At 40.4% G+C, this 12,897-nt stretch overlaps 1 protein-coding gene across 3 annotated transcripts in view; it reads left to right on the forward strand.

Annotated features, from left to right (window-relative positions):
* The window catches only part of vldlr (very low density lipoprotein receptor), a 117,171-nt gene that overhangs the window by 16,954 nt on the left and 87,320 nt on the right, over positions 1–12,897 (forward strand). For all 3 annotated transcript variants that reach the window (XR_011603403.1, XM_070988558.1, XM_070988557.1), the window contains exons 3-4: positions 2,042–2,164; positions 10,600–10,722. Coding sequence is in view for 2 of the 3 variants with exons in the window: in XM_070988558.1 (XP_070844659.1) it covers positions 2,042–2,164; positions 10,600–10,722 (246 nt within the window). In the remaining variant the exon portion in view is untranslated. The remainder of the gene's footprint in view (positions 1–2,041; positions 2,165–10,599; positions 10,723–12,897) is intronic.

Below are 12,897 nucleotides of genomic sequence, written 5' to 3' on the forward strand. Positions count from 1 at the left end.
TAAAAAAATAACAGAGGTTGATAATGAGGCCCAGTGCGACTTGCTGCTGTCGTGGCTCAAATTGGAGTTGACTGTCTCGGGTGCATATTTATATTCTGGTCAGAGAGACTGAGGAAAGACAGAGGAAAGGCCTCAAGGAGACACTCGAGCCCTGTGTAGACATGGAGGCGCTGAGAGTAGAGGTTTGTGTTGTGGTCACAGTTTTGAAATTCTTCAAACATCTTGAAACATGGGTATCAAGTTTGAAATAACCATTTATTTCTTTCAACATAGTCAGCTTCATCTGCCCATCTCCTTTTGACTTCTTTGTGCTGCCTAGATTTGCACCAGGCCAATATAACCTGAAGATGCGGCTGAATAATCAATCGTTTTCTTTTACATTCATAGTTTCAAGTTAAAATTCCAATAGCACGAGCCTCAATTCTGATTAGATCTTGCATAATTAAGTGTCTTAATAAGCTGTAGGAGGTTTAGTTGAAGACCGTTAGATGCAGTTACTCAGCTGCAGTTAATTTTGAAAATTGGCTGACAAACATTAAAGAAACCCTGGGCTCAAAGAGTCACCACTCACACTTTGATTTTCTTTTTTTTTTTTCTTTGTTTTTTACTAATCTAGCAGATTGTCTCACATCAAATTCAGACAGGAAGGCAGTCGGTATCTTAATGGTTGAGTAGAAATGACTGACAGCTGGTGAAAGTTGGTGGAATCTCACATTAAAGCTCTAGATCTTAACGTCTGGCATTCATAGCTGTGAGTCAGCTCATCCCGTCAGTCTGCAAAGCTTAATTCAATGTTTGCTTAAGCATCGACAGTGCAAACGTGTCAATAGTGTCATTAGGCCAGAAGTTTGATTTGCTAAGAAAAATCTCAAGGGTCACCCCTTAACAGGATAGACGAACAGAAAAAAACTCTCTACAATATCAAATAGATTTATTTCTAGATTTTGGCCCAATCTTTGTCTGTAATCTCTGTAGATTTAATGGAACAGTGCTATCAATGTGAGGGAGAACTCTTTGGGTAACTGGTCCCAGCTCGTTCACGTCTTTGACTTGTGAAATGGACTACGTAACACAGCTGTTTTCAGTACATGAAATGCCATTATTTCAGTATATTTGAACATTATTATAAAGATATATTAACATTTAGTATAGCATCAGTGTAATTGCTGAATTGGTCACTTTGTCTTTAATTTACTTTGAAATATACTATTATGTTACTGTGTCAAAATCTGGGAGGAGCTCAACAACCAGCCACTGCCTTATTTTTAATTCTCAGTCATCCAGGTCATGGTTGTCCAAGGAGTGTGAATCTAGGGCAACAGGACTTGAAAATGTTTTGTCTCTCTCCCAAGGGACTTCTTCAGTTCTAACTAGCTGGTGGGGAGTCCCAGGTATTTAACACCTGTGGGGTTGTTATCAAGGTCATTGAATGCCACCTGGTTCATTCATGCTCCTGGCTGTGTAATGGCAGTTATCCCAGTCACTGGAGTCTCCTGATGCCAAGTGTAAATGACAGTTATGAGACCAAATGTGAATAGTTGTAAAATTTCCTGGGAAGGGATGAAGGTACGGCATTGTTGGCAGGGGATAAATGGTATTGTAGACATCCTGCTCTGTTGAGGGATTGTTTCTCTACTTTGATGTGAATAGCCTGCATCACTCCGCTTTCAAACCATCTGTCCTCCCTGCCCAAAAGATTTATGTTGTTGTCCTACCTCCTACCTCATTATCAAGACTTGGAGTTTTACTTCATCTTTTAGATGCATTCTTTATGCAAATGTAGGAGTTTAGGCTTTGCTTAATCAAAAGGCAACAAATTGTAAACATGTGACCTTTTCACCTGATAAAGAAAGAGGCTGGGATGTTGGGTATTCGGCAGTTCACAATCATGAGGACTCAGAGTATGGCTTTGGTCTTTTTCCCCTTCCTATTGATGCATTTCTATATTTTTAATGTGAGATGTTAGATTAAAGAACATGAAGCCTGTCTCTCCTCTCCTCTTTCTTTAATGAATCCATTTTTATTTTCTCTCCCACTCCAGTTAAAAAGACTTGTGCGGAGGTGGACTTTGTGTGTCACAATGGCCAATGTGTCCCAAAGCGATGGCACTGTGATGGGGAGCCGGACTGCGAGGACGGATCAGATGAGAGCATAGAAATCTGTCGTGAGTAGATTTTTTATTTTTTTTCTCTGATGGACCTCACACAGGTTTGTCAGATTTTGTTCAGAGTTGATTAATAATAGAAACTTTTTGACCTCAACAGACTTCAAGTTTATTTTATTGCTTGGATATATTTGGAGAAACATACTTCTGTTACAGTTCTTGTGAAACTTGGGTTTCACATTGATTTCTGACTGTTCAGGGAATCACTGAGTATTAATAATGTCAGTACACTGTAAAAATCCACTTTTAGACACTTGAAACTTGCTTCAGAGAGGTCATTCCAGGACATTTTATGTTTATACAATGAATCTTGGTTGAAGTTATTGCTCCACAGTGGCACAGGTGTGGTAAGATACTTTGTTACTACATACTGCAGAGAGGACCCTTATTAATGTATGAAGCTATCACATTCGTATTATCATTTTTAGCGAGGCCATAATAGTAGATTTATCTTCCAACTTTGGAATGCAGTTCTTTTCAGCAGCCAGCATCTTGACATTTTTGTCAAAATGTTGAAAAAGAAAATGTAACACTTTATTTGAAGGTCTGTGCATAAGACACACAGAAAGCTGCACAGGTCCAGTGTTTCAAATCCAGCTTCAAATCTTAGTACTGGAACCAACTTGAAACCCACAGTTAGATCCAATTCCAGTCACTTTAGATTAAGTCCTACAACCCAACCAGTTATTCAACACTCAGGCAATGCAGTCACTCACTTTAAGGTGCTTTATTGGAACTGGTTTATTGATGCACAATTGGAACATGTAGAAACATGAATTCAAATCATAATTGACAGCATATTTGGAAGAATCAATTGCCAGCTATGTTGCTACTCACAATGTTGACATTTAGTTTAAGCTGGGTTTTACGCTCTTAAATCACAAACCACTAGCAGTATTTGCCTTTTGTCATCCATTTTGATGTACTGCAGTACACAATTGGGGAAAATAAGTGTTCAACATGTCATTTTTTTTTAATTAAACATATTTCCAATGCAGCTATTTACGTGAAATTGAGACCAGGCATTGGTATGAACTCAATAAAACTACACAGATAAAGAGGTCATTACAATCCATAAAAAAGTAATGTGCAATAAAGTGGAGTGACAGGAAAGAAGTCTTGAACTGAATAAGAAAAAGCACAAAATCAGCTGATTCCACTAACTAGTTCCCCTACCTGTGTTAATTACAATCAGCTGGGTTAGTGCATGTACATCCACTCTCTAAAAAAAGGTCACCCACCCACATAATGCAAATAACAAATCATTTCCAAGCTGTCACATAAGAAAGTTTTTATGATGGGTCGAGGCAAAGAGCATACCATAAGAGAATTTAGCAGCAGCACTGGTAAACGACACTGCAATGACATCCAGTTATCCACAAGTGGACAGTACATCACTCCATCAGCTGACCACGCACAGGAGCTCCTCGCAAGGTTTCTAACCGAGTAATCAGAAAGTTAGTCAGAGTGGCCCAGGAGCCAAGCAGCACTGGAAAAGAGCTCCAGAAAGACCTGGAAGCAGCAGGTCCAAGTTGTCAGAGAAAACAAAAGGCAATACACTTCACTGCCACGGTCTGAATCACCCCACAAGACTCCATTTCTTACAAAGAGCCATGTCGAAGCTTATTTACTGGGATAATGTAGTGTGGTCAGATGAGGCATAATTTGAACTTGAGCAACAACATGATGCGTCACATTTGGAGAAATGGCTCTGCATATGACCCTGAAAATACCGTACCTGTAGTAAAGTTCACAGGTGGAACCATTGTGGTATGGGCCTGTTTCTCTTCTGGTGGTACTGGCAGAATCCAAATTATTGAAGAGAAAATGAATGGAGCCATGTACTGGGAAAATTCTTGAAGAACCTGCTTGCATCCACCAGGACAATAAAGATGAGACCTTTTAGCAGAACCACAGTCCAAAAACATACTGCAAAGAAGACTGTCACTTGGTTCCAGAGGAAGAAAATAAAGGTTTTGGAGAATGAAACCCAATGAAATGTCTTATGGAAGGAACTGAAGATTCACCAGCAGGCCCCCAGAAGTATTAAGATTTAATGACTGTCTGTGTGAGAATCGGAGGCTGAATACTGAGAGATTAGAGTCTTTGTACACAATGCATCTTAAAATTGTCATCTCAAACAAAGAGATCATTTGTCATTGCAAACATATCGCATATCAACAATTGTAAAATTTTATTCAAATAATCTCAAGAATCTGTGCACGGACGGCTGTGCATGTAGAGATGTTTCTGGTGGAGTGACATATCCATCTGCAGAGCTCTGTTAATCCAAATGACTGTCTGTGATGACAAACCAGTCTGTTTTCCATGGATCTGACGCCCCACATCTCCATTCTGCATATGCCTGCCCACCAAAGCTTTACACTCCATAATATCTAATGTTATAGATATGATTTGGATCGTGATATCAAAGATCCGATAACAAAGGGAACATGATGCTGTGATTTTGACACGAGGACTCTGACATAGCTTGCAGATAGGCTGTGTAATATCCTTAGGTTCACCTTTGGCCTCTGGGTAAAACCCATGTCTAGACTGCAGGCGTATCTCATTTTGATGCAGCTGTATGTACTTCCTCCACCACTGAGATAATACACTGTGAAAACTTTCCTTGAGGCCTAATAACCTTGTAAGACATATGACTGATTACTCTTTGAGTTGGCCAAGCAACCAGCAGCAGAGTTGTCCAAACATTTTTGACTATCAGAGTGCATAGTAGAGACTTCTTGTTGAATCTCGCTTTTGTAGTAATGCAGTTAGGCGGTTAAAAGCAGTGAGGGGGAGTCCCCTGTGAGCAGCCCTGTCAAATAAATAAGTTGTTTAAATGGAACTAAGGAGAGCTGCTGAGCTTTAAGTGGTATAACTGTGATGTGAGGTTTAGCTGAGGTGCTCATTGTAGATAAGTAATGATGGAAAGTGTTTTATACTAAGTCGCCCTTTAATGAGAATCTCTCGTCTGCGCTGTCTTCACTGTGCCGCTGTAAAGATGGATGCCATCTCCTCAGGTACAGAGATAAACATCGGAGGAAAGATGAAGGCACTTCATCAAACACCTGTTGGTTTGATATTCACTGTGCTTCCTGAATGCTTCAAGCATTTTTTGTAAGTCAACTAAAGAAAATAAAGACTGAACCTCAGGTCTATTCCCAACTGAAAGCTGTATCAGTAGAGGACAGAGAAGAAAGGCTTGCAGGAGGGTTGAGGAGACTTTTAGCACCTTTCTTTCATATCTTCACAGTCGAAAAGACTAAACTGTCAGCAGCTGTTTTTCAAACCCATTTCATTAAAGAAAAGTGTTTTTTCCTTTGGTGCTAAAGCTTTACTGTGCCAATCCAGCATATAAATATATCATCAGAATGAGCTGAAGGGCACTTCGGTACAAAACAACGAATACTGTTTGTACAAAATATCAAAGAAAAGTAGTCTTTGCACACCTGCTTACAGAAAGGGGAAGGAGGGAGGGGGTTTCATTTGAGAGAAAAATCCAGCACACGGTCATTCCTCCTAGTGAATGTATAAACAGCTTCAGTATTACCACCTCCACCAGGTATTTCATTTCACAAGTGACAGAGAGCACATAGATACATACTTCAAAAGGAGATCAGCTGGTGACTATGATCATCATACCCAGTGAAAGATAAAGGATAAATATCTATGGGCAACTGCTAAATGGACAGTGTAGGCTGATTGAGTGTATACAGTATCTCTAGACAAAATATAAAAGGGTCAGCAAAACATTAAAAGCCTCTCCAATATAAAATGGAAAAACCCAGAAAACTAGAAATCGCTCTACACCACAAAATTCCTCTAAATACTGACAAGGGATGAGCAGAGGGCCTGATCACAGTAAACGAATAAAGCAATAGAGAAGGTTACGCAATAGATCTATTCAGAGCATAACACTTAATTGTGGGTCATGGAGATCCTTTTATTTATTGCCACAAATGATCAAATGTATCTGACAGTTTGACTTCAGACTGGGCAGACTTTTAGACCGCCTCTGTCCAAACATAATGGTGTGGAGTATTTTATATTGAAGGTCGGGTTTCTTTTTGAGAAAGCTCCAGCTGGAGTTCTGTTGTGTGAAATCTAGCATGACTTTTCAGTGAACAAATACAACAAATTCTTAATCCAGACACTGAACATAAAGTCGAACCTGCAAGTGATCCAGGCTTCATCTCGGTGTTTGTGAGGTGATACTTGCCGGGTCAGCAGAGGGTTTCAGGTGTACGTGACAGGTTTCTGCTGCAGTGTGTCAACACGGCAGGTTGAGTGCACAATCCAGAAAACAATGCAAAAATAAATTCTTTACCCCAGGCAGAAAAGAAAACAACACTGCATCTTAGTTTGGGCAAATCCCTCCTGCACTCTTGGATGGGGATCTGTGCTGCATTGCTGCCAAAATGAGAGCGATGCTGTTTAGGGAGTCGTTAGAGCACCGGAGTTATTCAAAGCTATTGGCTGTGTGATGTTGCCAAGTCGTTCCCAAGTTTCTGCAGTGTTAGAAAGACAAAATAAAGTAGGTATGGTGCCCAAAAAAGTAGCTGCTGGATAAGCCTCGACAATGGAATCGGAAAACAGATGTTAAGTATTCCTCTTGTAATGTCACATTAATATCCAGACGATGGATGGAGCTTTGGTTCAGCCCAGTACCTTGAATTCCTATAACCTCCCTCCTGTGCCTGTCCTGTCTTCTGTCATCTTGATTTCAATGCGTTTTTTTTTTGTTTTGTTTTTTTTGTTAATGTCACCCTGTGTTTTGTACGATCCACCCTTTGTCTCATTAACTGTTTTTGCCATGCAATATGGATTTAAGATCCCTTGTTGCATGTTAAATAGTAAATGCTTTTAAAAGGTTATAATGTTAAAAAAAAAAAAAATCTTTTCAACAAAACTCGATCTAGTTTAAATAGACAGTTTTAGTTTTTTCAACCACTGATCAGTAAAAACATGCATTTTTGGGATGTATTGTTATCGGCTGCTCAAAAAAAATATATATAAACTTACAAAAGTACTGTAAGCCAAATCCATTCTGTGCTGCATGAAGTCATTTTCATTTTACTTCACCACCATTAAATCCTTTCTTTCCATTTGATCTGGTGTGAAACTGCACTGTCAAGGTTATAGTTTTCCATTTTCAATTCCACTTCTCAGTGCTTTGCTTAAATTCTATATTCTCTGAGACAGTAGGGTCACACATCTGCAGAGGTAAACACAGCGTTGGTTTCTGCTGTGGTCTGACTCTGCAGTGAGAGGCTGCTGGAACACTGTGGGCTGAAGGATCGCCTTCCAGTCAGTTTCATTCACTAATTGACACATTCGGTAGACGCCATCGTAAAGTTTTGAAGTGTTTCCCGACATCAGTTGCACAATTCTGACACAAAAACTCCAGTTCTGGTCTTTCATTTGTGTTCACCATTTGGATGGCAGTGATACTACCTGAGCTTGACTAACCCGGTTAAGCGGGCTAAGCTGACTGCAGCTGATGGACAGCTGGTGTGCTCCTGCTACAATTCCAGAATTTCTGTCTGCAAAAATGAAGATATAACCTGTTTTGACAGTAATTGTTTGCTGCATTTATGATATTTTTCAGAACTGATTAACTGTTTTGGTCCTGTATGATCACACTTTCTGGTTATAGCAAAAAATAAATAATAAAAACAGCTGTCTCCAAAGGTATCAAAAAAGACACTGCAGACCTTTCACTTAATTATGGCCGCTCCTGAGGACATTTCTTCACAGCCGTTGTAGTTTATTTAGTTTCCCTTTTTACATTTATTTCTGATTAAATTCATCCTCCATACCTTTTTAGTCCACATTTAGAAATTGTACACTAAAAAATTGCCTGCTACGAACTTATATGAACTTAAAGCGTCCTGCTCTGCCATTTGATCTTTCCCTCTTTAGACTCTCTGACGATTAAATGCTACAACCTGTGTGTGCGTGTTCCCACTTACACTTAGAACAGTGTGTCGGTCAGCTGAAGGTCTTGAACAGCATTCCAGTTTGTAGTTGTGTGTGGGCCTGTGTGTGTGTATGTGCGTGTGTGTCTTCTCAGAGGTTACGTTCCACTCATAGCCACAGTGGTGTACGTGCAGGTCAACTCCGCTATTAGAGCTGTTACATCACTGTACTGTTTGACCAGCTGTTGCACATGACTTGGCAACAGGGATTGGAATCTAAAGTGTGTGTGTGTGTGTGTGTGTGTGTGTGTGTGTGTGTGTGTGTGTGTGTGTGTGTGTGTGTGTGTGTGTGTGTGTGTGTGTGTGTGTGTGTGTGTGTGTGTGTGTGTGTGTGTGTGTGTGTGTGTGTGTGTGTGTGTGTGTGTGTGCGTGTGCGTGTGCGTGTGTGTGTACTCTCTGTGTAAAGATGCAGTGGTGGTGTTCACGTCAGGTTTCTTCCATCAGTGTTGAATTAAGGAAGTGAGCTGCAGTTTAGTCACTGATTAAATGACAACTAGGATGTGAGAGCTCTGCATTAACACTGTTACAGCCCGGGTTTTAGTTGGCCATCTGTGTTTTGTTTTCACACAGTTGATGTTAGGTGAAAATCTTAGTGTCAGCTTTCATGGGACTGAAAAAGCAGCTGTGGTTTTTAAATATACCACACTGTATAATTAGTCAGATTGAAGGGTTCAGACAAGTATCTTTTAAGCCTAACAAGTGTGTTGAATGAATCTGTTGGTATAAAAAATGTCATATTAGATTTCTGTTTTGATATATTATGTTGAAACTTGAATTGTTTACATCCAGGTTCACTGTTGAACAAAACAATGTGTCCATGGCATCAATCGAGAAACTGAAAGTTGGCATTGAATGCTGGTTAATTATCATTGCTGCATTGAGCGGGTATGCCAAGGTGTTGGTTGTATTTGTACCAATACTCCCATGTCATAGTAGCACCATATGGGCAGCAGATGATTCCCAGCCATTAGTCATTGAATTGGCAAATTTCTGTGTGACCTCAAGGGGCATGTACTGTATGGAGGACAGGTGAAGTTGGAGACAAGATAAGTCTTAAGCACTTAAAGCAGTGTGTATTTTCATACATTGAGTTGATTTGTAATGCTGTTGTTGAGATAGCTGGCATGAGATTTTATGGCAGCATCATGTCACCTGGCTCAACAAAACTACATACTCATAGTCAGTAATTTACGCATCTGTAGGAGCCACTTTCATTTCACTTTCATCTGCTGCCCTGCCGAGCAGCTCTGATAAGAGTGCAGTCCATTTTACACACAACACTGCTTATCACCTTCCACAATAGAAGATCACTGGGATAAGAGGCAAATCAGATCTTGAAGCTGGAAACAAGTACCGTGTGTCAGTATACGCTGAGTGGTTACTAAAGATGCAAGAATCACTTGTAATGCACCCACAGTTTAATCTCCAGGTGACTGACACTGGAAATTGATGTGTTCCTTATCTGGACAGAAAATCAAAAAATTATCTTTTTAATTAATAAATGAGAGAATGGAAAAAATATGCTTGTTGGAATGATAATCTAAATCTTCACAAAGAAAACAAAACAAAAAATGGTACAAAATATCAGAAAAATCCAAATCACATAGAGAAAGTTGATTTTCAGGAATAATTAATATCAGGAGAAGAATGTGTGCTGTTTACTTGAAAGAAACCACAGCATCATTACATAAATATGGTTTTCCAGACCTCAGCTGTTGATGTGTCAGCAAACTGGGTTATGTAACAGCTTTTTTTTTTCTTGTCTGAGCATTGAGTTAACAGGAGTGAGCACACTTTGTTCACACCTCAGCAAAACGTTCTCACTATTTCCAACACAAGATGTCGGTTAGGCTCTAACCATATTCTGTTTACTTATTTATTTATTTAGGCCCTGTCATGGGGAAAATGCCCTCAAAAGGCAACAAGTGCAGCTTATGTAGCTGTGTGATGACACCACACTGAAGTACATTGTACTTCTGCGTAAGCATCACATATTTAACCTCTTAGGTATGTTTCTGAAGCACAAGTGAGCAGAAAATCCCAAGCTCGATGCAGGCAAGAAATCACAATCACAGAGAGACTGAAAGGCTTGAATGTGTCCCTGAAGTCCTAAATATGCCAATACAGACCTTTTTTAAACTGTTCGATACAGATGCAGTCAGAATCTTATTTGCATTTTTTTTTCTGATTGACAGAAGTTTGTACTTTAAACTTAAGCTCAGAGTAAAGTGGTTTCTCAGCAGCAGATGTCTGACATAAAATGATGTGGGGAGGACAGTAAAGTCCACTTCTGTAATAGTACATAAAATAAATCTCTGTCTCTCTTAAATGTGTTTCCTTTTGTCCAAAGCATGAGTGACAAGTTAGTAATATTTGTATGAATCAGAGAAAATGGAACACAAATGACATGCGACCTTGCTGACGGTGCACTGTGTCTGTTTGTCCATGCAGACATGAGGACGTGTCGTATGAACGAGTTCAGCTGCGGAGCGGGCTCCACTCAGTGTATACCCGTGTTCTGGAAATGCGATGGAGAGAAGGACTGTGACAACGGAGAGGACGAGGTCAACTGTGGTAGGTGGACATATGCACACTAACATGGGCGAGACATTTGCCCACATGTCAGCATTTAAAGTGATCTTTTTCAGTTACAGCACACAACATGGTAGAATTAACTTTGAAATGGCTTCACTCAATTCCTGGATTACAACTTTTTGGAGTCATGTAGCACATTGAGTGGGCAATATTAAATACTGTACATTAAAGTGAGTTTCAGAGGATCTGGAGGCCAGGCTGAAACTTTGCCATTTCCCTTTCAAGTTGATGAGGACCGAAGTGCCAGTCACAGTATTTACAGTAAGGGTTGTGTGACTTAGTTTATAGCCATCTGACTTTGATTTACCTGGAATGCTCTGTGATTAACATGTCACAGCTGCTGTCAAGAAGAACCAGTGTAGTCTCTAGTCTGTAGTCTGTAGAAGGCGTGTCTCCCATTATTCACATCCTGCTGTAGCTTTTTCTTTTCACGTCATGCATCTGTCGCCGATTGATGAGCACTTGAAAGAAAAGACCTGAGATGTGGTCACAAGATGCTTTTTGAGCTTGAGTTTACAGATTGCCTGAACACACCAGTAAACAACTGACCTGTTTATTAGCACCATGAATGATGGGATACAGAGTGCTGCGAAAATTCTCTTGACTACAACAAGGCCATGTTTCGTGGCTGAATTGGGGAGGACTTTGCCTGTGATGACATATTTGTTCCTAAAATGCATGCATAGTTGTAGCAGCAACCTAACTTCCCGGTAGCATCGGATTCACTGAATTAATTTCAGATGAAATCATTCTGGGCTCCCAGCTATCGCCTCCTTACAGCTGCAGCTGTGCTGTGGACCCTTCTGCCTGATTAATGTGATTAATGAGCACTTTTTGCAGAATACACAAGACTATTACGGCTTTGAGATGATACAATTTTTCTGGAGTAATCCAAGCACTGCTTATTAAGTGTAACAGCTTGTACTTATTCAAGCACTGAGACATTTTCATGGGTGTGTGTTTCAGTTACTTCTGCTCTGTACTGTGCAGCATAAAGGCACTAGCAGCCTTTTGTGCAGAGCATGAAGCTCTGCCTGGACAAACCTTAAATTAAAATAATGTGAACTGACAGAACACACTGAAGCAACCTGTATCGTGCTGGTAAACTTTACCCATTTTCTGCTGCTTATCCAGGGTTGAGTTGCTGAAGCAGCAGGGTTAGCAAGGTAGTCCAGATGGCCCTCTCCCAGCAGTGTTTTCCAGCTCCTCCTGGCTGATCCCAAGACATTCCCAAGCCAGATGAGATACATTTTAAATGAAGGAAAAATGTGTGATTCAAGTGTGTATCAGCTGATAATAGTGCTGTAGCAGTAGTAGATCTGTGCCCCTTTTGCCCTTGAACTCCGTGGAGCACAATGTTTTACTGCAGTACAATATGGCGCGTCTTCATGCAGTGACTTTAAACCCCAGATACCCCTGAAAGTGAGCTGCCACAGGCTCACATAAATCAAAATCTTACGACCAGCCTCATGCATTCTCTCATGCCTCAGTCACAAGACTTCCTCTCCCTCCTACCAACACTACTGTTGTTTATTATAGAAATTACAATTACTCAATTCCTGTGTAGCCTGTGACCATGTTCATGTAGCCAAAAGTATGTGGACAGCCAAAAACCATGAGCACATTTCTCCTGCTTCACTGTCCATCTTTATTTAGGGTTTGGAATTGTGCGTCAAGCTTCTGCTGAAAGGTTCGTGTTTGCTCTCAGGCTGTTTGGAGCTCTGTAGTTAGCGTTGCAACCGAGACAAGTGATTGTTACTCGCTTCAGCATTCAACAGTCCCATTTTGTGAACTTTGGCCAGCCTGCTGCTTCACGGCTGAGCTGTTGACATATCTGCTTCACACTGACAGCATCTATACTTGTACCACAAACCCAGTGTCAGCAGAACTGTGATGAACTAACTTATTTTAAAAATGGCTTCCTATGACAGCATCCCATCACTGAGCTAGAGCACAGCCCATTCTACTGCAAATGTTTGTCATTGAAGATTGTGTGGCTTGATTTTATGCAAATGCTTAGGAGTGGCTGAGTCATCTGAACCCGGTAATTAGAAGGGGTGTCCATATACTATACCGCAGAGTGATGCCAGCCTTATGTCCCCTGATTATTGCAGCTGCAAAAAGCTCTAATTTTTATGTTGTGCTGTGTTCTTC

This window comes from Chaetodon trifascialis, chromosome 20 (genome assembly GCF_039877785.1).
Source record: "Chaetodon trifascialis isolate fChaTrf1 chromosome 20, fChaTrf1.hap1, whole genome shotgun sequence".
NCBI classification, from domain to species: Eukaryota; Metazoa; Chordata; class Actinopteri; order Chaetodontiformes; family Chaetodontidae; genus Chaetodon; species Chaetodon trifascialis.